The sequence below is a fragment of the Elephas maximus genome, chromosome 6, assembly GCF_024166365.1.
Source record: "Elephas maximus indicus isolate mEleMax1 chromosome 6, mEleMax1 primary haplotype, whole genome shotgun sequence".
NCBI classification, from domain to species: domain Eukaryota; kingdom Metazoa; phylum Chordata; class Mammalia; order Proboscidea; family Elephantidae; genus Elephas; species Elephas maximus.
In genome coordinates, this window is record NC_064824.1 from 116,663,047 (window position 1) to 116,687,831 (window position 24,785).

General features: G+C 45.9%; 1 protein-coding gene and 1 long non-coding RNA gene across 2 annotated transcripts; one reads left to right on the forward strand and one right to left on the reverse strand.

The window, feature by feature from the left end:
* Positions 1-269: 269 nt before the first annotated feature.
* On the forward strand, positions 270-24,785 carry RUFY4 (RUN and FYVE domain containing 4). The gene is made up of 11 exons (XM_049888135.1): positions 270-396; positions 512-618; positions 1,838-1,963; positions 2,505-2,611; positions 2,930-3,073; positions 3,594-3,663; positions 4,806-5,453; positions 6,140-6,246; positions 13,207-13,353; positions 23,990-24,100; positions 24,683-24,785. The coding sequence occupies exons 1-11, from the start codon at positions 351-353 to the stop codon at positions 24,783-24,785; spliced, it is 1,716 nt and encodes a 571-aa protein (XP_049744092.1). The 5' UTR covers positions 270-350.
* On the reverse strand, positions 22,135-24,086 carry LOC126078086 (uncharacterized). Its single transcript, XR_007517960.1, has 3 exons — positions 24,003-24,086; positions 22,895-22,996; positions 22,135-22,529 (listed from the first exon to the last, which is right to left on the reverse strand). It is a non-coding gene; the product is annotated as an uncharacterized LOC126078086 (long non-coding RNA).

A 24,785-nucleotide genomic window follows, 5' to 3' on the forward strand; every position in this document is an offset into this window, starting at 1 on the left:
AAGTTCCACTTTCTGTGGAATGGAGTTAATAAACCTCATCCGGTTATTGTACAGACTGATGAGATAAGGTATGCAGAGCACTTAGCTCAGTCCCTGGCACCCAGGAACTCGTAAGCAGAGGCTGCACCATCACCTTCACGCTCCGGTCACAAGAAAGATCTGGGTCTTTCCGCTTACTGGTTAACTCGTTGTGTGACCCTAAATAAGCCACTTTCCCTCTCTAGGCCTCTGACTCCTTGTTTGTCTAAGGAGAGTGACAGCTGAGCCCAGAGGGTCCTTCCCAGGCTGACCTTCCAGGGCCAGGACAGCCTGAGTCACAAGAAATCACTTCATTTCCGAGTGCCTATTTTATGGCGGAAGAGGCGGCTGTCCTCAAGGTCATCAGGGACCTGAAAGGTGAGCGTGTCCAGATCCTCTGGAACAGAGCTGGAGAAGTGAGGAGTCTGGGGAGCCTGTCCCTTGGAGCCCCCCCTCACTACCTGACATGTGATGTCTGCTGTCGTCTCTGTAGCTGCCATCTCTGCCATCATCCAAGCCTATGGTAATGGGCAGGAATCGGTGACAGATGCCAGCGCTGAGCTGCACAGACTCTGCGGCTGCCTGGAGCTGCTGCTGCAGGTGGGGTCCTCCCCCAACCTCCCCATTTCCCCAGGCCCAGGTGACCAGGGAAGTCTTTCCGAGACACTGAGGGAAGAGTCACTGCCTCCCTTTGTTACCATCCACTGTCTCCTCTCCCTGGAACTCAGCAAGACCTCCGTGATGTCTGACCTCATTCTGGGGGGTCTGTCATTTCAGCCTGAGAAGGAAGGTCGGACAAGGCCAGGTGGGGCAGGGCCAGGGACTGAGGGCAGCCACTCCGCTCTGAAGACAAGCTTCAGAGGCCTGCATGTGCTGGCGCCGGCCCTTCTGCTGCTGCTCAGAGCCCCAGTCATAACTAGCACTAGCTTTTATTGAGCACTTACTACGTGCCAGGCTAAGGCCTTTACACATTCCACCTCATTTAATCTCACTCTAACCCTTTAGGGTACCTGACTACCTGCCCTCCCCACCCCTAACCACAAACATCTTTCCTACTTCTCTGACTTCATCTCCTGCCCGGCTGTCATTCATGCACTCACTCCAGTCACACTGGCCTCCTTGGCCTTCCCAGAGTGCACAGGCACACTCCCACCTCAGGGCCTTTGCACCTGCCCTTGCCTCTGCCTGGAAGGCTCTTCCTCCAGAAATGTGCACAGCATACCACACTTTCTTAGCACCTTCAGGTCTGGACTCGAATAGCACCTCCTCAATGAGGCTTTCTCTGGCCACCCTAATCTAAATTGTCAATGTACACACACACACATACCCCACACCCTCACACACACATAACACACACTCCATATGCACACACAGGCCCCCCATACACCACACATTCTCTTACCTTTCCCTGGTTTATTTTTTCTCCTTAGCAGTTTTTTTTTAAGCAGTTGTTACTGTCTAACATACTATATGTTCTACTGCTTCAGACTGTCAAAGTCCATCTTCCCTACCAAGATGCAAGCTCCATAAGGCCAGTTTGTTCATTGCTGTATTTCCCCAGAGCTTAGAACAGGGCCTGGCACATAGTAAGTGCTCAGTAAGTATTTTTAAGTGAATGAGAACTCTGAGGCTCAGAGAGGTCAAGCAGCTAGCTCCTGGTCACACAGCCAGTATGAAGCCGGGTCTGTCTACATGAGCCCTTTTCCTCTGCCATGTGTCCTGCCATGGAGGGAGAGAGTGGGCAGGTGGATGTGCTGGACCAACAGGGGGTTCAAGGAGAAAGCATTTCTATGCTTTTCTCTCTTGTGCTTGGCCCCAGTTTGACCAGAAGGAGCAGAAGAGCTTTCGGAGGCCTCGGAAGGATTACTGGGACTTCCTCAGCACTGCCCTGTGGCAGCAGCGGAGGGACATGGAGCCGGCCCGTTTCGTCCACTCACAGGACAAGGTATCCAGGGCAGAAAGGCTGGCTTCAGGGAGCACGAGGGGGCCCTGCCAGCAAGCCCTTGGCAAGGATGGCTGGGGGGACACGGGCCTGTCTGAGGGGCCTTTCTCATCCAACTCTCCTACCACTGACCCCCATCGCCCCCCTCGCCTGAGCTTCATCTCTCATCAGCCCTGCCCCCAGCATCCCTCCAGCCACCTCCTTTCCCCAGCAGCCTTCAAGTCCCAATATGCCCTCCCTCGTCAACCACTACTTCCTATCTTCTCTCTGTCTGAGCTGGCTGAGCTTCCTCCATCCTAATAAAAACCAGTTGCCATCAAGCCAACTCTAACTCATGGTGACCCCACGTGTGTCAGAGTAGAATGGTGCTCCATGTGGTTTTCAATGGCTGGTTTTTCAGAAGTAGATTACCAGGCCTTTCTTCCAAGGTGCCTCTGGATGGATTCAAACCCCCAACCTTTCCATTAGCAGCCAAGTGTATTAACCATTTACACCACCCAGGCCTAATGCCACCTCCCTATTCTGTCTCCTGTGGACTCTGCAGTTGAAGACCCCGTTGGGGAAAGGGCGCGCCTTCATCCGCTTCTGCCTAGCCCGTGGACAGCTGGCCGAGTCTCTGCAGCTCTGCCTTCTGAACCCAGAGCTCACCAGGTGGGGCTGCTGGAAGTTCTTGCTGACATCCTCCCACTAATACCTATGAGCCCATTTTCCCTTCATCTTGAAAGATCCCTCCTTAGCCCCCACGTGGATGGTTTACTATCAAGGACAGTGAAAGGGAGATTCCAAAATGAAAAGTCAAGGAAGAAAAGGTGGGGGCAGGGGGTGAATCATAGTTCTGGTCCCAAAGGGCCACCACCCTCCCTGGGGTACAGTCCCATTATGGTGTACAGCGGAGGCCAATTCTTTGGGGTTGCGAGTGGTGACTGTTCTAGAGTCAAAGGCCAAGAGTGCTGGTGACTGTTACCACAGGGAATGGTATGGCCCCCGGAGCCCTCTGGTATGCCCTGAACTCCAGGAAGATATCCTGGACTCTCTCTATGCTCTCAATGGGGTGGCCTTCGACTTGGATCTGCAGCGGCCAGACCTGGATGCAGCGTGGCCCATGTTCTCAGAGTAAGTGCAGTGTGGAGGGAGGCTTCTTTTCAATGCCTGACCCCATCACCATCACCCTCCCAAGCAAGCCCCAAATGCTCAGCCTCCAGCCCTATCCTCTTCTCTTTCCCTTCTCCCTCACTGGCCCCTTAGTCCTCCACTTCCCTAGCCTTCTGTTTTCCCAGTTTACTCTCATGCTATCCCGTGATGCTCCACAGAGTATGCATTCACTGAAGATTTGCTGAGTAGTTGGGGTGGACAGTTGGAAGGATGAATGGGTTGGGATGTTGGGGTGGAATGTAGGGATGAATGGAGGAGGGTGAAATGTATGGATGAATGGAGGGGGGATGTTGGGGTGGAATGTAGGGATGAATGGAGGAGGGTGGCATGTATGGACGGATAGAGAGTGGGATTAGTACGGGTGGGAGGGCAGGAAGGGTATTAGAATGAATACATGGTAGATGAATGGGCTATCCTACGTCTGAGAACCAATTCCACCTTTAGACACATCACACGGTTCCCCCTGACCCTTTCATTTCAGGTCACGCTGCTCCAACTCCAAGCAAACGCAGGGAAGAAGACCCAGAAGGACCAAAGTTTCCCCAAAGGAGGTGCCTCTGCCCCACTGCACTCTGAGCTGCCTCTTGTCCATCTCTATTGGGACCCCTAGGTTGAGAAGTAACTCAGCCCTGACTCACCTGGACAGACAAAAAGAGAGGCCAATGTGTGGACCTGGGAGCTGGGAAGCCATAGGGGAAGAGTGGCATTATGCTGCTAAGGTGGTGGGAATATTAGGAGAGAAAGGGGACACTAGCAGGGACCATGGGGGCCCAGGGGAGGAGGAGGCACAAAGGAGAGCGCTTGCAGGAAATGAATGAGGGAACCAACCTCTGTGGCTTCCCCTGCGCTAGACAATTTGCAAACATTCATTACAGTTCAGGGGACGATTAAGAGGCAGACTGCCACTTCAAATCCCAGCTCCACCCCTTACTAACCACAGTCCTTGGGCAAGTTACTTGTCCCGCCTTATACGGCAATTGTGAGGATGGATTGAGACAACCCATGTGCAGCACAGAGCATCGTTGTTAACATTCCACAAGCACGTATGGTACCCCCATCAGCTTCCAGGCACCAGGTACGGACACTATTAGTCCTCTATCTCCAACCTCATGGAGTTCAAGTTCTGTTCAAGGAGACAGATACCTAAACACGCCCATTGTAATATAATGCACTAAGCGTAGTGATAAATGCACGTGCAGGGAACATGGGAGGACAGAGAAGACTTCTTGAAAGCGGTGACTCAGCTGAGTCTCCATCTATTTAAATTTTCACCATGAAAGGTATTATTATTCCCACTTTGCAGATAGAATACTGAGGCACAAAGAAGTCAAGTTCAGGAAGTGAGATCAACAAAGATGGGTGGGAAGATCTTCAGGGAAAGGAGATGAGTGCAGAAGCCGGAGGTGACAGGTGACAGCGGAAGGCTGAGGGCTAGAGGAGTGGAGGAAAGGGCCTTGAGAAGCGCCTCTGTGCCCTCCCCAGATCAAAGTGTGGATCTTGGATCATCCGATGTGTTTGTGAAGATTCAGATTCCTGGGCCTTGCCCCAGTTCTGCTGAATCAAACTTTCCAGGGGAGGGCCTGGGCATCCATGTATTTAGCAAGCCCATTGGATTGGAGCTGTGGCCTCTTCTATGCCCCAGGTCACTGAATTGGTGCTCCACAGGGTGATGGGTTTGGCGCCTTCTCTGCAGATCTCAGCTGCTTGTGGAGGCCCCGAAGGCATCCATCGGGAGGAGCCACGCCTCAGCCAAGCCAGCTGTCTGGGAGATGCACCCAGGGAAGATGGCTTGGAGGGTCTCCCTGGATCCCAGCCACACAGGCATCTTCCTCCCTTTTTGGAAAAGAAGACAGAAGATCCTAGGATCCTTGGAGACCCCTGGAGTATATGGGGACCAGAGGAGGGGGAACTTCAGCAAGACCAAAGTGAGGGAGCCCCAAAGCCTGGGATCTGCCTGCAGAACTCAACACCCAGCATCCAGAGACAGGGAGAGAGGGCCAAGTGGGCTCTGAAAGAGATCATAGGGACGGAGGCTGAGGGCCGAGGGGGACTTCCAGGAGCAGAAGATCAGAAATCAATAGCGGAAACTCATGAAGGGGAAGCAGAATGGGGTCACGTCCAGCGGCTGCTGAACTCCAGCCCTAGATGGGCAATAGAGGAAGCAATGCTGGGGAAAAGGAAGGAGTCAGAGGTGTCAAGCATCCTGGGGGAGCCCTGGGTCCTTCAGGGTCTGGGAAATGGGGAAGGCTCCACCACAGAGAAACCACAAGAGCAAACAGGAATGACCAGCGTGGCTGGGAGAGAAGAGCAAGCAGAGGCATTCCTGCAGGATCTGGTCAAGGTGAGAGCCATTGGCTCCCGGCCTGTCTATTCCCGCTCTCTAATCTGGCCTATAGATGGGGGTCTCCAATGTCTGGCTGGGGGCCATTTCAGCCCACAGATCTGTTTTTATTGACCCACTCAAGATTATTATGATTGAGGGGTGCCTTTTGAAAGCCATACACTCTTCAGTTCACCACAGTCTCCACCTCTCCCTATTGCTTCATGCCAGGCCTGCCTTACGCATTGATACTCCCTGCCTAGCCCCTGGAGGGATTTGGGTTTGAGAGCCCTTTGCAACAGCTCATTGGAGCAATCATGTGCTCTAGAGTCTTATACCTCTCCTTACCGGCAGGTTTCTTCTCAATACCTACGTTCTGCTGTTGCAGACCTCACCTAGCTGCTCTTGTAGATGCTTCTCCTGGAGGTTACCCCAGACTGTTATTGAGACTTCCCTCAGCCTCCTCCCTGGCCAGATTACTTTCAGGTCCTTGAGCTTTGTTACCTCCTTCCACTGAAGGAAGAAATGGTGCCCCAGGCTCTCCCAGGGGCAGGGCCTAGAACTGAGCCAGGTCCTGCCCTCCACCCAAGGGCTGGTCTCATGTGGCTGGGGTCACATGAGGATATTCTTTAAGTTGGTCCCTGGCCTGGAGTCTTTGCCCTATTTCTTCAGCTTCCCTATCCCCTCTGCTCCTCCCTCCCCTCCAGAGCCTCAGACATCAACTCTGGAAGGCCAAGGAGCAGGCCCAGCACCAGGAACAGCTGCTGAGGGAACAGGACTGGGAGACGAAGGCCTTGCAGAAGCAGCTCAGCAGGTAACCTTGGCATCCACCAGCAAGAATAGGCAGGAGAGCCAGGAGACCAGATGGGTTGGAGGCACTCCCTAGCTCTTGGTCTCAATCATGGTCAAGTCCAAGAGCATCTTTGGAGCACCTCCTGTGTGCCAGACCCTGGGCTGGGCGCCACTTTGGACGCTGAGGGATGCAGGGCATTGTTCCTGCTCTTAAGGGGCTCCCACGCTCCCCTCCCCTTTGCCACTGCCTTCCCTTACTGGCTCCTCCCAGTAGCCCCCAGGAGAGATCCACACCCCCTGCCCTGCCCACCCTCACCCTTACCTTCTTCTGCTGTCTCTTCTGGGCCCTTCCTCTCCCTTTTCAATCCACTCTGCCTCCTGGTCCCCACCACTCTCCTCCCGCCACCGCTGTCTTTTTGTCTCCCTCTTTTCCTCTCATTTTCTCACGCCCTGTTGCACAATCTCTCTTCCACCGTCCTAATAATCATAGTCATTATCATAACTATCATTTACTGAGCACTTACTGTGTCCCTGGCACTGTTCTAGGTGCTTCTGCGTAATAGCTTTCTGAGGTAGGTTCTATAAGTAACTTCATTTATAGATGAGGAAACTGAGGCTCAAAGATGCTACACAATTCACCCAAAGTCAGCAAGTTAGGGGAGGAGCTGAGATTCAAACCCTAGCAGTTGACTATCCAGAACCAGTGCTTCAACACCACCCCTCAGCCAATATTTTGAGCTCCCATATTTCAGTCTCTCTCTCTCTCTGCCTCAGTGTCTCCCACATCAGCATCTTCATCTTCATCTCAGGGATTTATATCTTTGTCTCAACCTCTCCCCCTCAGCCTTTCAGTGTCTTAGTTTCTTTCATAATTTATTTTTAAATCTCTCTGCCATGCAAAGATCTTCCTTCATCTAACTCAGTCTCTGTGCCTCTCCCTCAGTCTCTGTGTTTCTCCCTAGGTCTCTGTGCTCAGCCTGCCCTCCTGCCTCTGTCTCTATCTCCCTCCCACAGGACTGACCCAGAGCTGGGTAGCTGCGATTCAGACTGAATCATAGGTTAGTCTATTGACTGTCTGCTTAACAGGTGAGAGGCCCAGGAGCCCAGAAATGAACCCAAAAAGTCTCCTGGGGCTCCTCCCACCATACACGCTGCTGGGCTGGGTGGATTGTTTAGCAAAGATTCCAATGATTCAGGCCCTGAATGAAGATGGGCCCTTGCCTACTGTCTAATCCTCTTCTGTGAAGATCAGACAGGCTGGAGGCTGTAGCTGGGAGGCCCTTGGCTGCTCCCTGAGGCTGGGGTAGCCACTGCCTCACAGAGAACTGTCCTGCCGTCTGTCATTCCATTGATCAATCATTCCACGCACACTCTGAGTGCCCACTCTGTGCCAGGTCTGTTCCATGTGCTGGAAATACATTCGTGGACAAAGCAGGCAAATTCCTGCCCTCCTGGAGCTTGTGATAAATACCATAAGTAAAATATATCGAATGTTAGATTGTAAGAAGTTCTAAGAAGAAAAAAATCAAGCAGAGAAAGGGAATGGGAAGTGATATTTTAAAGTGGCATGACCAGAGAAGGCTTCCCTGAAATGATAATATTTGAGTGCAGACTTGAAGGTAGTGAGGAGCAAGCCATTTGAATACATAATGGAAGAGTGCTGGATATGTATTAGAAGAGTCGCCATTTGGTTATATGATGGAAGAGGAAACAGCAAGAGCAATGGCTTTGAGATGGGCATGGGCCTGGCAGGTTCTAGGTACATCGGGAAGGCTGTTGTAGGCCCAGTGGAGTGAAGGAGGGAGAGGGTGTAGGGAAAGGGGGCGAGGTTAGGGAGAGCCTGGTAGGTCACCCAGAAGACTTTGGCTTTGACTCAAGTGAGATGGGAGCCATTGAGGGTTCTAAGCAGAGGAGGGACATGATCTGACTTGTGTGTGTGTCAAAAATGTTTGTTTCCTTTTTTGTAACAATTCAGTGGTTTTTAGTGTATTCACAGAGTTGTGTATCCAGTTATGTATTCATATCCTAGGGCTGCCCTAACGAAGTACCACAAACAGGGTGGCCACAATCACTTTCGAATCAATTTCATCACCTGACAAAAGAAATCCTGTACCCATTAGCAGTCACTCCCCATTTCTCCCTAACCACCCAGCTCTAGGCAACCATTAATCTACTTTCTGTTTCTATGTATTTGCCTTTTCTGTACTGACTTGTTTTAAAAGCAAGGGTGGAGCAGGGAGGCCAGCGGGGAGGCCACTGCAGTTGTGCAGGCGGGAGCCAATGGTGCCTCAGACAGGGCTGGTAGCCATGGAGGTAGGGAGAAGCAGCTGGATTCGGGATATATTTTGAGAGTAGGGCTTCCTGAGGTATTAGATGTGGGGTCTGAGAGAAAGACAGAAGTCATGAATGATTCCAAGTTTTTTTGTCTCAACAACTGGAAAGATAGAATCACCATTAAGGGAGATGGAGAAGACTGTGGTGGGGCTTTGTGGGCAAGGTTTGTGGAGAACTTCTAGGAGTTTCGTTTTGAATATGTTGGGTTTGAGGCCTCTTGTTAGACATCTAAATAAAACCATTGGACAACAGTGGAGTGCGGAGATCAGGAGAGCTGTCTGGGCTGGGGGTGCACTTGGGAGTGGGTACACAAGTTCCTCAGGCTGGAGAGAGAGCATGCTCCCCTGACTCCTCGGAGCCAGAGCTGTGGGCAAACACTGTACTCCTGGGAAAAGAGAGCATGTGCATCAAGCTGGTGACAGGCGTCTCATGACCAGAGGATAGAAGTGCCAAGGGGCCCATTCATTCCTCATCAATATTTAGTGTGCCTCTACGATGTGCCAGGTAAGCGAGGGCAGGAGGGGTGCAATAGTGAACCAAACAGGCAATGTCTGTTCATGAAGACCAGGGAGACAAGAAATAAATAAACAGAAATAAAACGTCAGGTAGTATATTCATGCCCTAGGGCTGCCTTAACAAAGTACTATAAACAGGGTGGCTTCAAACAACAGAAATTTATTCTCTCACAGTTCTGGAGACTAGAAGCCCAAAATCAAGGCATCAGCAGGGCCGTGCTCCCTCCAAAGGCGCTAGGAGAGGATCCTTCCTTGCTTCTTCTAGCTTCTGGTGGTCACCAGCAATCCTTGGCGTTCTTTGGCTTGCAGACGTATCACTCCAATCTGTGCCTCTGTCTTCCCATGGCCTCTGTGTCTCTGTGTCCAAATTTCCCTCTTATAAAGACACCAGTCATATCGGATTTAGGGGCCACTCTAGCCCAGTGTGACCTCATCTTAATTGAATACGTTTGCAAAGACCCAATTTCCACATAAGGTCACATTCACATGTTCCAGGACACGAATTCTGGGGGAGGGGGGCAGGGAACGGGACACTCTTCAACCTAGCACAGGTGCTTGGAGAAAAAGGCGGGAAAGCAAACAGAGACAGACAGGATATTAGTTTGGATTTGGGGTTGGGAAGCCCTCTCTGAGGGCCAGAGCAAGAAATTTGGAATTCTTTTACATGCTGTAAGAGGACACTAGGGGGGTTTGTACACTCCTTAGGTGGTGCAAACGATTAACATGCATGGCTGCAAAAGGTCAGAGGTTTGAGTCTACCCAGAGGCACCTGAGAAGAAAGCCTTGGTGATCTGCTTCTGAAAAATCAGTCAATGAAAACCATGTGGAGCACAGCTCTACTCTGACACACATGGGCTCACCCTGAGTGGGAGCTGACTTGGCAACAACTGCTTTGGGAGGTTTTGAGCAAAGGGGTCTCATGGTCTGACTTAGGTGTTCAAAAGGATCACTCTGGCTGAACAGACTGAGGGTGGGCAGGGGTGGAAGCTCACATGTGCAGAGCCCCAAGTTAGACACTGAGAGGAGTGCAGCAGACCCCCCAGGCAGCAGCAGGCCCCATAGGAGACCAGCCGGGGACTGTGAAAATAGATTTGGAACTGAGAGACAGGGTTCTAATCCTGACTTTGTGATTGTGGGGCCGTGGGAAAGTGACCACTCCTCTCTGGGCCTCAGGTTCCTGAATTGCAGAAGGAGACGGTTGGATCTGTAAGGTTCCTCCTTCCGGCTGGTGCTCTGTGAGGCCGTCTTTTGTCTTTCGAAGCGAGTGGGCTTCCTCTCCCCTTGGGTAAGACTGAAGCAAAGGACAGCAGGACGGGGTAAACAGAAAAGGTCCTCAGCTGGGGAGTTAGGCCAACATCACAATCTCTCTGCCCTGTGGACGGCAGCACTGAGCTTCTTTGTGGTATTGCCAAGGGCTCATAAGGGCCCATCCCTCTCTCCTACCTGCTGCTCCAAATCACTGGTGATTAGAGCCCATGTGGACGAGGGTGTGAGGAGGCAGAAAGAGTTTAGAGCTAGACAGGTCTGCATTCAAATTCCTGCTCCTCCCAGTCATCATGCTGTGTGACTTTGGGCAAGTGTCATGCCTTCTCTGAGGCTGCATTTTCTGCCATGTAAAGTGAGGATCATATTACCTATCTCGCTTCTCCTGCGGCAGATCTGGCCCTGCCTATTCCTCATCTTGTCTCCTGCCTTACTGTGAAAGTTATATGAAACAAGGCCATAAAGCACAAAGCTCAGCACCTGGCACATAGTAGCTGCTCAATAAACTTTAATGCCTTCCGTGTCCCCTCCTGCACTAGGCAAGTCTGTCACCCCATGCCTAAAATACTTCCATGGCTTCTCCTTGCACTGAGATTAAAGCCCACTCCTCCTGGGGCAGATCAGGCCCTGCCTACTCCCCAGTTCATCTCCTGCCTCTCTCTTCACCGTGCAGTGTACCCCAGCTTCACTAGCCTTCTTTTGGTTTCTCTAAAACCAAGTTCTTTCCAACTTACAGGCCTTTGCATATGCCCTTCACCAACTCTACATCTTCTTCCCATCCTTTAGGTCTGCTTAAATATTACCTTGTCTTAGAAGTCTTGCCTGAGCACTCTCTCTTTCTCTGTCTCAGCCCTCATTTATTTCTGTCATAAAACTTAGTTTAACTGTTTTATTGGTCCTGACCACACTGTAAACTCCACCGGGACAGGGACTTTGTCTGCCTTAGGCACTGCTCTGTTCCTGGCACTCACAACAGCAATTGGCACCCAGTAGGTGCTTAATAAGGAGCCCTGGTGGCACAGTGGTTAAGAGCTCAGCTGCTAACCAAAAGGTTGGCAGTTCAAATTCACCAACCACTCCTTGAAAACCCTATGAGGCAGTTCTACTCTGTCCTACAGGGTTCCTACGAGTCAGAATCAACCTGTTGGCAACGGATTTTAGGTGTTTAATATAGCCACAACAATGGACTCAAGGTACCAATGATCTTGAACGTGGTTCAGGACCAGTCAATGTTTCATTCTGTTATATATAAGGTTGCCATGAATTGGAGTCGACTCAACAGCAACAACAACAACCAAAAACACAAACAAACGAACGAACACCAAACCTGTTGCTGTCGAGTCAATTCTGACTCATAATGAACCCACGTGTTACAGAATAGAACTCAGTTCCACTGGGGGTTCTTGGCTGCAATCTTTACAACAGCAGATGGCCAGGCCTTGTCTTCCATGGTGCTGGTGGGTGGGCTCAAACCACCAACTTTTCAGTTAGAGGTCAAAGTGCAAATCTTTTGCACCACCCAGATACCTTACAATAACAACAACAACGGGCGCTTAATAAGTGTTCCCTCCCACCACAAAGACACACACACACCATAGCGATCACTTTAACGCCTGCAGCGGTCACACCAGGGGCCCAGGATTATTAAGAAAGTAAGCTGGCTTAGGAAAATTAAAGTCAGCTGCTAAGAAATAGGGACGCTGAAGACTAGAATGTCTATTAAAAGTCAAAGCATGGCCTTGCATCCAATGTCTGAGCACCAGTGACTCACCCTTCTGGAATTTCAGTGGCTCTCTGTTGTTGGTTTGATTTCTTGACACACCCAACTTTCTTGCCTCCAGCATGCTACGTGGCAGTGTTTAAAAAATTAATAATTCAATTTATTGTTAAGCCTCTTCCCCTCAAACACACTCAAGCACAGGGTGCGTGTACACACATACACATACACACGTACCCACAAACACATCCTGAGGTCGTGGAGTGCGCACTAATGCATACCCACCACCACAACACCTTCGTCTGTGAGCAGTGGAGTAAGACACTGGGACCTGGGTCAGGATTTTTTTTTAGCCTAGTAGATTTCTTGGAACCTTCTAGGAAGCCACTAAAGACAAAAGGCAAAGCCTTTCTTTTTTTTTTTTTTTTTTGATTTAATTTTTATTCTGCTTTAAGTGAAAGTTCACAAATCAAGTCAGCCCCTCACACAAAAACTTATATACACCTTGCTACATACTCCCAATTGCTCTCCGCCTGATGAGACAGCCCACTCCCTCCCTCCACCCTCTCTTTTCATGTCCATTTCGCCAGCTTCTAACCCCTTCTACCCTCTCATCTCCCCTCCAGGCAGGAGATGCCAACATAGCAAAGCCATATTTTTAATATTACTATTTTAATTGAAAAGACAATGTAGCATAATCTTAAAAAATATTTTAAAGCAAAAGCTCTCCCCAAATCCTGCCTCCCCACCGTACCACAATTATTTTCCATTGGGCATCATCCCCCTGCCTGGGTTTCCAGGAGTCCACCTTTCCTCAGAGAGCTGCTGTGGTTGTAAACATCCCTTCAAGAAAATTAGATTTTAAAATGGAAGTGTTGGTTTATTCCCTTTAAAGGAACAGGCAAGACTAAGCCCCGATTTCATTTCTCTGAACAGTTGGTGAGGAGTTAAACCCAGAGGTGTCAGGCCATACACAGTGCTCAGTTTGGGTTGCATGTGCATGCGTGTGTGTGTGTGTGTGTGTGTGTGTGTGTGTACAGCAGCTGGATGCGTACCACAAGCTTCTCCCAGGGCTTTGGCCCAGCCTGGCTCAGTCAAGAAGGCAGACCCAGGCCTCTTTTCCCTCAGTCCTTAGTCTTCCTTCTGTTCTCAGGTGCCAAGAAGAGAGGGCCCAGCTGCAGGCAGAGCTAGAGCAGAAGCAACAGGAGGCTGAGAGAAGAGATGCCATGTACCAGAAGGAGCTTGGAGGGCAGCGGGACCTGGTCAAGGCTATGAAGAGGCGGGTGCTGGAACTGATCCAGTAAGGGTAGGGACAGCAGAGGGTGGGATTAGGGGAAAGGGAGGATGGTATGGAATGTGGAGACTGGGACATGGAAATTCTACTCAACTGGCAATTACCAAAGGAACCCTACTGGCTCAATAGTTAAATGCTTGGCTGGTGATCCAGAGGTTGGTGGTTCAAACCCACCCAGAGGCTCCGTGAGAGAAAAGACCTGGCAATCTGCTTCTGTAAAGGTTAAAAAACAAAAAAACCAAACCCCTTGCCGTCAAGTTGATTGCTACTCACAGAGACCATATAGAATAGAACTGCCCCATAGTATTTCCAAGAGGCAGCTGGTAGATTTAAACTGCTAACCTTTTGGTTAGCAGCCAAGTTCTTAACCACTGTGCCACCAGGGATCATCCATAAAAGTCTACAGCCTAGAAAACCCTATGGGACAGTTCTACTTTGTCACATGGGGGTCCCTATGAGTCGGAATCGACTGGATGACACACAACAACAATTACCAAGCAGGGTTCTTTTATATATGCTACCTGATTTCCTTCTTTTAACCACCCCCTGCTGTTATCCTCATTTTACAGATGAGAAAACCAAGGGTGCAAGAGGCTGATTTGGTCACCAAAGACACATAGCATATAAATTGCATAGAATCTTCTGACTCTAACACACATGCCCTCTCCACCCCACCCACACAAATACATATACCTACTAAGACTAGAAAGGAAAGGAACCCATGGAAATTGGGAGAAGAAAGAGGAAGAAGACACAGGGGTTAACTAAGAGAGGTAACTGTATGCCCTATATTTGCCTCCATGCTGTCATCCTGTTCTGGGTCAGGTGTCCTAAGTTCCAGGGACCAGGCTCATCAGGATCAATCCCAAACCACTGAGTTCACTGAGGGATGAGGAGATATGTAAAGCATGATTTCTGCTCCCCTCCCCCCAGCCCAGTGAGGAAATAATTCACATACATATAGTTCAGAAAGTAGGAGACCGTTGGACTCAGGTTCCTTTAGAATTGGAAGGTTGTTGAAGGACTAAATCCTCTTACATAAAATCTAAGTGGTGCTAAAGGTGAGAAAAAGAAGAGATCAACTTGAAAAGGACAAAGAATTTAAGGAATGATCTCCTCCAGAAAACTGTCAGTTAGGAGGTAGGGAGATACAAAAAGTTAGCTATCTTCCTCACAAAATAACTTAAAGCAGCTAAAAATAAAAGGCATATATAATGGGATTGTTAAAGAAAAATAGAAAATTAAATGGAAGCTATAGTGGAAGAAGACTTCAGAATTGTTAGGATCAGGATTAGGGTTAGAATTCAGCTCTGAGCAGCTAGGTGGCAAGATGAAAAAGGGAAACACAAGAGAGTTAACCAAATCTCGCTCTCCATTCCAAGGAAATATACCAGTTCATCAGGAGAGACAAACATCTTTTCTGGTGCTAAAGAAAGTACTCACAGAGGTCCTTAGGCAGGAAACACAAACTGCACAACACAATGTCACTGGTAGAAGTTTTGTGGAAGAAGTGACCTAAGCAAAAAAAAAAAAAAAACCACAAAGTTTGACTCCTGGATCAAGATGGTGGGTTGACCACATGTTGCAGGATCTCCATCCTGAAATCTCACTAAAATAATAGTAAAAGAATAAAACGTATAATGGAAAGAAAGATGGAGGAGCCAACCACAGGTGGGAGATTTCAGCAAATTTCCAGACACTGGAAGGTAGATGGAGTAGTGGATATTGATTAAGGCCAAGTTAGAAATAGGCATGAAGAGAGGCAGAGCCCATCAGCCATGCAGAACTTCAGGACTCAGAGATGCCAGTTACACAGAGGGCAGGAGTGAGATGGGCAGAAATCAGGAAAATTGACTGATAAAATCGCTATAAAGGGCTGTCGGCATCCCCTTCTCTCTGCCTGACTCCCCGACTCCCCACCTGCAGAACACCCAGCAGCCAGAGATCTATCTTCCAGACAAAATAGCAGAAGATCCTACTCTAAAGAAGGTTAGAAGCCCCAAAGAAGAGACCAGTGTGTTTTGACGTTCAGGAGCCTTGTATAACAGGTATCTCCCTGCCCAGACACCCTAAAGGAAAACCACTACTCAACCATCCTGTCCACTGTACAGAGCTTCCACTCTGCATTTATTGCCTCTTTCTTAAACATGAAGTAGCAACCAAGGATCCTTAGACATTTTAGGGAAGTCTAGAACACAAAGGGGAGAAACAAAGATAAATAAGCAAACAAAGAACCATGGGAAAATAAAGATAATTGAAGAAATAAAAAGAACTTAAACAACAAAACAAAATTACTAATATTCCCAAAAAGATGGAGAGATTCAAAATGAGATAGCACCCTTGAAACATGATGCTATAAAAAGCAACCATCAAAGGATGAGAAAAGTTCTCTGAAATAAAAAACACAATGGCTGAATTTTCTTTAATTCTCTGGAAGGATTGGAAGAGAAAGATGGGTAGATTCTCAGAAAGTAGAACAAAAACCAGAGGGAGATGAAAGATATGAAGGAAATCATTATAGACACAAAGAATCAATCCGGGAGTTCTAATATCCTCTCCAACTGACACAAGCCAAAAAAGAAGAGAATAAAATGGAAGAAATTGTCAAATAAAAATTATTAGATAATTTTTCAGCTCAAATCTTCAGTTTTAAAGATTTCACTGAGTGGCTAGCACAATAAAAAAGAAAGAAAGAAAAAATCTACACCTAAATACATCATTGTGAAATTTCAGTATAACGAAGAGTGGGAGAATATCCTGAAATTGTCTACTGGAAAGGAAAGCTCACTGATAAAAGAAGGAGAATCCAATGAATGTCAGTAGTCAATGGTGTAATACTTTCAAGTTCTGAGAAAAACTGACTTTTGCCCTAGAATTCCATGTCCAGACAAATTATGAATCAAACAGGAAAGACAATGGAGGAAAAATATTTTCCAAACAGACCAAACAAAAAACCAAACCCATTGCCATCGAATCAATTCTAACTCATAATCAGGTCTCAGGAAACTCACCTCCCACACAGCCTTTCTTAGGAAGTTAATTGAGGATGTGCTTCAGAAAAACAAGGAAGTAAGCCAAAAAGAAGAAGTGGCTTAGGAGAAAGAAAAGGGAATTCCCAAGATGACAAGTGGGCATCAGGCCCAGGGAACAGCCAGTCCAGATCGTAGCAGAATTATCAAGGACCCAGGAAGAGGGTCTCTGGGAAGAAGTATCAATAGAATGCTTGATATGATGCAGAGTTTGGAGGGAAAAACATTAGGCTATGTTAAAGGCAAGTAATGCAAGGACACAGAAATGCAATTAGACACTCCTAGAAAAACAAGAAGGAACATGTGATTTTAGAAAAACAAGAAGGAACATGTGATTATAGAATACATCTCAGCTTTTCAGGAAGCAATATGTGTACATATTGTTTAATCATGTAAATACTATTCATTAATTTTTTTTAATGTTAGAATCAGCCTAAAGGCAAAGCACAGAAGATAACTGTAATTATGAACAGAATGTAAATATTACCAACCTTAATAATATAAAGTTCCCCTTGAGATTGGGAACCAGACCAGGATGCCCTTTATCACCACTCTTATTCAACATTGTGCTGGAGGTCCTAGCCAGAGCAATTAGGCTAGATAAAGAAATAAAGGGCATCTAGATTGGCAAGGAAGAAGTAAAAGTATCTCTATTTGCAGATGACCATGATCTTATACACAGAAAACCCTAAGGAATCCTCAAGTAAACTGCTGAGATTAATGGAAGAGTTCAGCAGAGTATCAGGATACAAGGTAAAAATACACACAAAAAAATCAGTTGGATTCCTCTACACCAACAAAAAGAACATCGAAGAGGAAATCACCAAATCAATACTATTTACAGGAGCCCCCAAGAAGATACTTATACAGAGAAAACTACAAAACACTTCTGCAAGAAACCAGAAGAGACCTACATAAGTGGAAAAACATACCTTGCTCATGGATAGGAAGACTTAACATTGTAAAACCAAAAGTGATCTATAGATTCAATGCAATGCCGATCCAAATTCCAACGACATCCTTTAATGAGATAGAGAAACAAATCACCAACTTCATATGGAAGGGAAAGAGGCCCTGGATAAGTAAAGCATTACTGAAAAAAGAAGAACAAAGTGGGAGGCCTCACTCTACCTGATTTTAGAACCTATTTTACCACCACAGTAGTCAAAACAGCCTGGTACTGGTACAACAACAAATACATAGACCAATGGAACAGAATTGAGAATCCAGACATACACACATCTACATATGAGCAGTTAATATTTGACAAAGGTCCCAAATCAGTTAAATGGGGAAAAGACAGTCTTTTTAACAAATGGTGCTGGCATAACTGGATATCCATCTGCAAAAAAATGAAACAAGACCCACACCTCACACCATGCACAAAAACGAACTCAAAATGGATCAAAGACCTAAATATAAAATCTAAAATGATAAAGATCATGGAAAAAAAATTGGGACAATGTTAGGAGTCCTAATACATGGCATAAACAGTATACAAAACATTACTAATAATGCATAAGAAAAAGTAGGTAAGTGGGAGCTCCTAAAAATCAAATACCTATGCTCATCCAAAGACTTCACCAAAAGAGTAAAAAGATTACTTATACACTGGGAAAAAGTTTTTAGCTATGACATTTCTGATCAGGGTCTGATCTCTAAAATCTACCTGATACTGCAAAAATTCAACCATGAAAAGACAAATAACCCAACTAAAACATGGGCAAAAGATATGAACAGACACTTTACTAAAGCAGACATTCAGGTAGCTAACAGATACATGAAGAAATGCTCACAATCATTAGCCATGAGAGAAATGCAAATTAAAACTACAATGAGATTCCATCTCACTCCAACAAGGCTGGCATTAATCCAAAAAACCCAAAATAATAAATGTTGGAGAGGTTGTGGAGAGACTGGAACACTTATACACTGCTGGCGGGAATGTAAAATGGTACAACCGCTTTGGAAATCAATTTGACGCTTCCTTAAGAAGCTAGAAATAAAACTACCATACAATCTAGCAATCCCACTCCTTGGAATGTATCCTAGAGAAATAAGAGCCTTTACACGAACAAATGTATGCACACCCATGTTCATCGAAGCACTGTTTACAATAGCAAAAAGGTGGAAGCAACCCAGTTGTCCATCAACGGATGAATGGATAAATAAATTATGGTACATTCACACGGTAGAATACTATGCATCAATAAAGAACGGTGATGAATCTATGAAACATTTCATAACATGGAGAAATCTGGAAGGCATTATGCTGAGTGGAATTAGTTGCAAAAGGACAAATATTGTATGAGAACACTATTATAAGAACTCAAAAAATAGTTTAAACAGAGATTAAAATATTCTTTGCTGGTTATGAGAGGGGGGAGGGAGGGAGAGAGGGAGAAGGGTTTTCACTAATTAGATAGTAGATAAGAACTACTTTAGGTGAAGAGAAAGACAACACACAATACAGGAGAGGTCAGCACTACTGGACTAAACCAAAAGCAAAGAAGTTTCCTGAATAAACTGAATGCTTTGAAGGCCAGCATAGCAGAGGTGGGAGTTTGGGGACCATGGTTTCAGGGGACATCTAAGTCAATTGGCGTAATAAAATCTATTAAGAAAACATTCTGCATCCCACTTTGGAGAGTGGCATCTAGGGTCTTAAACGCTATGAAGTGGCCATCTAAGATGCATCAATTGGTCTCAACCCACCTGATCAAAGGAGAATGAAGAACACCAAGAACACAAGTTAATGAGCCCAAGAGATAAAAAGGGCCACATAAACCAGAAACTACGTTATCCTGAGACCAGAAGAACTAGGTGGTGCCTCGCTACAACTGATGACTGCCCTGACAAAGAACACAACAGAGAACCCCTGAGGGAGCAGGAGAGCAGTGGGATGCAGATCCCAAATTCTCGTAAAAAGACCCGACTTAAAGGTCTGAATGAGACTAAAAGGACCCCAGTGGTCATGGTCCCCAGACCTTCTGTTAGCCCAAGACAGGAACAATTCCCAAAGCCAACTCTTCAGACAGGGATTGGACTGGACAATGGGATAGAAAAAGATGCTGGTGAATTATGAGCTTCTTGGATCAAGTAGACACATGGGAGTATGTGGGCATCTCCTATCTGGAGGGGAGATGAGAGGAGAGAGGGGGTCAGAAGCTGGTGGAATGGACACGAAAAGAGAGAGTGGAGGGAAGGAGCGGGCTGTCTCATTAGGGGTAGAGCAATTAGGAGTATATAGCAAGGTGTACATAAACTTTTGTATGAGAGACTGACTTGATTTGTAAACTTTCACTTAAAACACAACAAAAATTCAAAAAATATATAATGTACAGAAGCTGAACTATATGAAGAATAATGGAGCATCAGGATAGGAGGAAGACTCATTAAAAATCTGTGTTATGCAGATGACACAACCTTGCCTGCTGAAAGTGAAGAGGACTTGAAGCACTTATTGATGAAGATCAAAGACTACAGCCTTCAGTATGGATTACACCTCAACATAAAGAAAACAAAAATCCTCACAACTGGACCAATAAGCCACATCATGATAAATGGAGAAAAGATTGAAGTTGTCAAGGATTTCATTTTACTTGTATCCACAATCAACACCCATGGAAGCAACAGTCAAGAAATCAAACAACACATTGCATCGGACAAATCTTCTGCAAAAGACCTCTTTAAAGTGTTAAAAAGCAAAGATGTCACTTTAAGGACTAAGATGCACTTGACTCAAGCCATGGTGTTTCAATCGCCTCAAATGCATGGGAAAGCTGGACAATGAATAAGGAAGACTGAAGAAGAATTGATGTATTTGAATTACGATATTGGCAAAGAATATTGAATATACCATGGACTGCCAAAAGAACAAACAAATCTGTCTTGGAAGAAGTACAGCCAGAGTGCTCCTTAGATGCTTGGATGGCAAGACTTTGTCTCACATACTTTGGACATGTTATCAGGAGCGAACAGTCCCTGGAGAAGGACATCATGCTTGGTAAAGTAGAGGGTCAGCAAAAAAGAGGGAGACCCTCAATGAGATGGATTGACATGGTGGCTGCAACAATGGGCTCAAGCATAACAATGATTGTAAGAATGGCACAGGACCAGGCAGTGTTTCATTCTGTTGTACATACAGTTGCTATGAGTCGAAACCCACTCCGCAGCACCTAACAACAACAGCAACAGGATGGAATCCAATGGAACATTCTGTGAAGATGGAAATGTTTTGTAATTGTGTTGTTCAATACGGTAGCTACTAGTAACATGTAGATACTGAGTACTTGAAATGTGGCTGGTGCTACTGAGGAGATAAAGTTTTAATTTTACTTAATTTAAATTTAAATAGCTACATGTGGTTACCATACTGGACACTGCCAAAATAGATGACAAGTTAGGAAGTAGGAGAAGAAGGCAAACTGAAGAGAAGGGATGCTGGTATCATCATATTACACAGTAAGAGCCAAAGGATCCTGGCCGCAGAGAATAGAATGAGAACTAAATATATAAGCGCATTATGGGAAATTGCAGAGGAACCAAAAATAGATATATACCTACACTGGAAGAAAGAAAGAGGAGGTAGTGAGCATGGTAACAAAAAAAAAAAAAAAAATTTTTTTTATATATAAAATAAGTTAAATCCTTTGATATCAAAGAAATCTATAAAAAACGTTCTCTACTGATAAATCAAGAAGGATTACAAGCATATTACTTAGATATGGAAGTAATATCAAGAAGAAAAATCTAAAGGACGTAAAGAGCAGTCTTGCACTGAGAAATGGGAAGGATGGAGAGAGTGTGTGGTGCCTTTTGATATAAACCCTTCTGCACTAATTGATTTTTAAACCATGTGCATGTATTATTTTGATAAAATTTTTTAAATAAATTTACTCTATATCCCTAAGCACCCTTAAAAAAAGTGAAGATACTGCTGGTGGGAATGTAAAAGGGTACGGCCACTTTGGAAATCTATCTGGCGTTTTCTTAAAAAGTTAGAAATAGAACTACCATACAACCCAGAAATCCCACTCCTCAGAATATACCCTAGAGGAATAAGAGCCTTTACACGAACAGATATATGCACACCCATGTTTATTGCAGCACTGTTTACAATAGCAAAAAGCTGGAAGCAACCAAGGTGTCCATCAATAGATGAATGGTTAAATACATTATGGTACATTCACACAATGGAATACTATGCATCAATAAAGAACAGTGATGAATCTGTGAAACATTTCATAACATGGAGGAACCTGGAAGGTATTATGCTGAGTGAAATTAGTCAGATGCAAAGGACAAATATTGTATAAGACAACTATTATAAAAAAAAATTATAAGTTCTTGAGAAATAGTATAAACTGAGAAGAACACATTCTTTTGTGGTTACGAGGGGGGAGGGAGGGAGGGTGGGAGAGGGTTATTTACTGATTAAGTTAGTAGATGAGAACTACTGTAGGTGAAGGGAAGGACAATACTCATTACAGGGAAGGTCAGCTCAACTGGACTGGACAAAAAGCAAATAAGTTTCCGGGATAAACTGAATGCTTCTAAGGTCAGCGGAGCAAGGGCGGGGTTTGGGGACTATGGCTTAAGGGGACTTCTAAGTCAATTGACATAATAAACTCTATTATGAAAACATTCTGCGTCCCACTTTGAAGTGTGGCGTCTGGGGTCTTAAATGCTAACGAGCAGCCATCTAAGATGCATCCATTGGTCTCAACCCATCTGGATCAAAGGAGAATGAAGAACACCAAGGTCACATGATAACTATGAGCCCGAGACAGAAAGGGCCACATGAACTAGAGACTTACATCATCCTGAGACCAGAAGAACTAGATGGTGGCCGGCCACACCCGATGACTGCCCTGACGGGGAACACAACAGAGAACTCCTGAGGGAGCAGGAGAACAGTGGGATGCAGACCCCAAATTCTCATAAAAAGACCAGATTTAATGGTCTGACTGAGACTAGAAGAATCCCAGCAGTCATGGTCCCCAAACCTTCTGTTGGCCCAGGACAGGAACCATTCCCGAAGACTGCTCATCAGACATGGAAGGGACTGGACAATGGGCTGGAGAGAGATGCTGATGAAGAGTAAGCTACTTGTATCAGGTGGACACTTGAAACTGTACTGGCATCTCCTGTCTGGAGGGGAGATGGGAGGGTAGAGAGGGTTAGAAACTGACAAAATGGTCACGAAAGGAGAGACTGGAGAAAGGGAGCGGGCTGACTCATTAGGGGGAGAGTGAATGGGAGTGTGTAGTAAGGTGTATATAAGCTTATATGTGACAAACTGACTTGATTTGTAAACTTTCACTTAAAGCACAATAAAAATTATTTAAAAAAAAAAAAAAGAAAGAAAGCACACATGTACATAAAGGTAAAGGCATTAGAGAGCCACAGCTAAGCAAGTAACCAGGGACAGGTAGTCTTTCAAAGTTTCAGTGTATCACACAAGGCTGAAAGCCCTAATTCCACAGACACCTGTGAACTCATCTTACTTGTCTCACCTGCTGAAACATGAGCTCCTCTGCTTTGAGCCTCTCCATCATCTCCTGTTCCAACAGAGCTAACTCTCTTTCACCCTCCAACTCGGCCATTTCCTTTTCTTTCTAGCATTGTTTGAAAGCAATATCATATGATTAATAAGAGAAAAAACAGTTTGTAAAAACATTTTTGAAATCATTTAAGTTAGCAACAATAGGGAAAGAGTTAAGCAAATTATAGTCTATTCATTTGGAAAATCTATAATTACTTTGGACGATGTTATTTTATTTGAGCGAAGCATAAAATTAAAATTATACATTGAGTATGATCACAAGTATGTAAAAAATCTACAGACAAATGTGTAGAAAAAAGAATAAATGAAAATATATTTTAAAAAAGTGAAGACAGTTTTGCAAGGGCATAAATATTCATAAATACAAGAAAGTCTTTACTAAGTGCCAAATCAAAGATAATAGGCATTATGTACTATAGGGATCTAGAGCAAGTACTCTTGGGGGCTTCTATGATCAGGAAGCACTCCCTGAAGAAGGTGGAATGTGGACAGGTTCTTACATAATGGGTCATGGTTATGTTGGTTGAGAGGGAGCTTGATGTCACTGTCTTCCTGAAATCCTAGAGAGACTAATTTATCTGTGTGTGTGTTCATTTCTCTCTGTTCCTATGCTTCTTTCTCTGTCTCTTCATCTTTCTCTATATTTGTCTCTCCCTCCTATCTGTGTCTCTGTTCCTCTCTGTCTGTGTCTGTCCTCTCTGTGTCTTCCTCGTTCCCTTTACATGTATCTCTCCATCTGCTTTTCTGGGTCTTTCTCTGTCTCCTTCTCCAACTCTCTTATTTCTATATTTCTCTCTCTCTGAGTGACTCTCTGTCTCACTCTCCATTTCTCTGTCTGTCTTCCTGTCTCTTTCCTTGTCTCCATCTCTGTCCCTCATCTCTTTTTGTGTATCACTGTGTGACTTTCTCTGTCACCCTCTTCATCTCTCTCTTCCCCTTTTTTTCTCTCCATGTTGCTCTTTCTGTCCCCCCATCTCTCCATCTATGTCTATTTCCATATGTCTACCTTTGTGTGTGTGTGTGCCCACCTCCAATCCTCCATCAGAGAGAAGGACAACCTGTGGCAGAAGGTCCAGCATCTCTCTTCTGTGGCCTCTGGATGCTGTGTCAGCTGCGGCAAGATCTTTGGCCGGCTGTCTCGGCGGTATCCATGCAGGTATGTCGGACAGGCACAGAATCCATCCTCTGAGACAGCCCAGTTTCCACCAGCCACAGCCCCCTTCCCACTCTAGGGAAGTGGGAGACACAGGAACTGGGTGTTTATAAAAGGCCTCTTAAAACTGATCCATCATTTTACTCCCTGTGGCTTCTAACACTAAGCAGAGATATGAGCAAGAACAATGCAATGGGGTTTTGGAATATGGGATTGTGCAACCCTTCAAGGAGTAGACTCACTAATGGGCTTCCCCTCTGGGAAGAGACTTCTTATGCAGGGCAAGCAGCCCCCTCACCTCCTCTGCAAACAAGGTGACAGGACAAGCAGCAAAAGAAACAAAAGTGAGCCATCAGGAGAACCTACCACTGGAGTTAGAGGACTCTGGAGGGGTTGGGGAATCAGGAGATCCTTTAGGAAAGGGAAGCCCTTCTGAAACAGACCAAGGGCTTTTCTCTACTAGGAAAAGAGAAACAGGCAGATATCTTGGAGATGCTCAAACTCCCTGACTGCACCCCACATGCCCACGTGCTACCCCGGGCCAGGCTGCAGAGGCTTCCCCTGTCCTCTTTGTCTCTGCCCCAGGCTCTGCGGAGGCCTGGTTTGCCACGCCTGCTCCACAGATTACAAAAAGAGAGAGCGTTGCTGCCAACCCTGTGCCCAGAGAGAAGACTCCCAGGTCATTTGA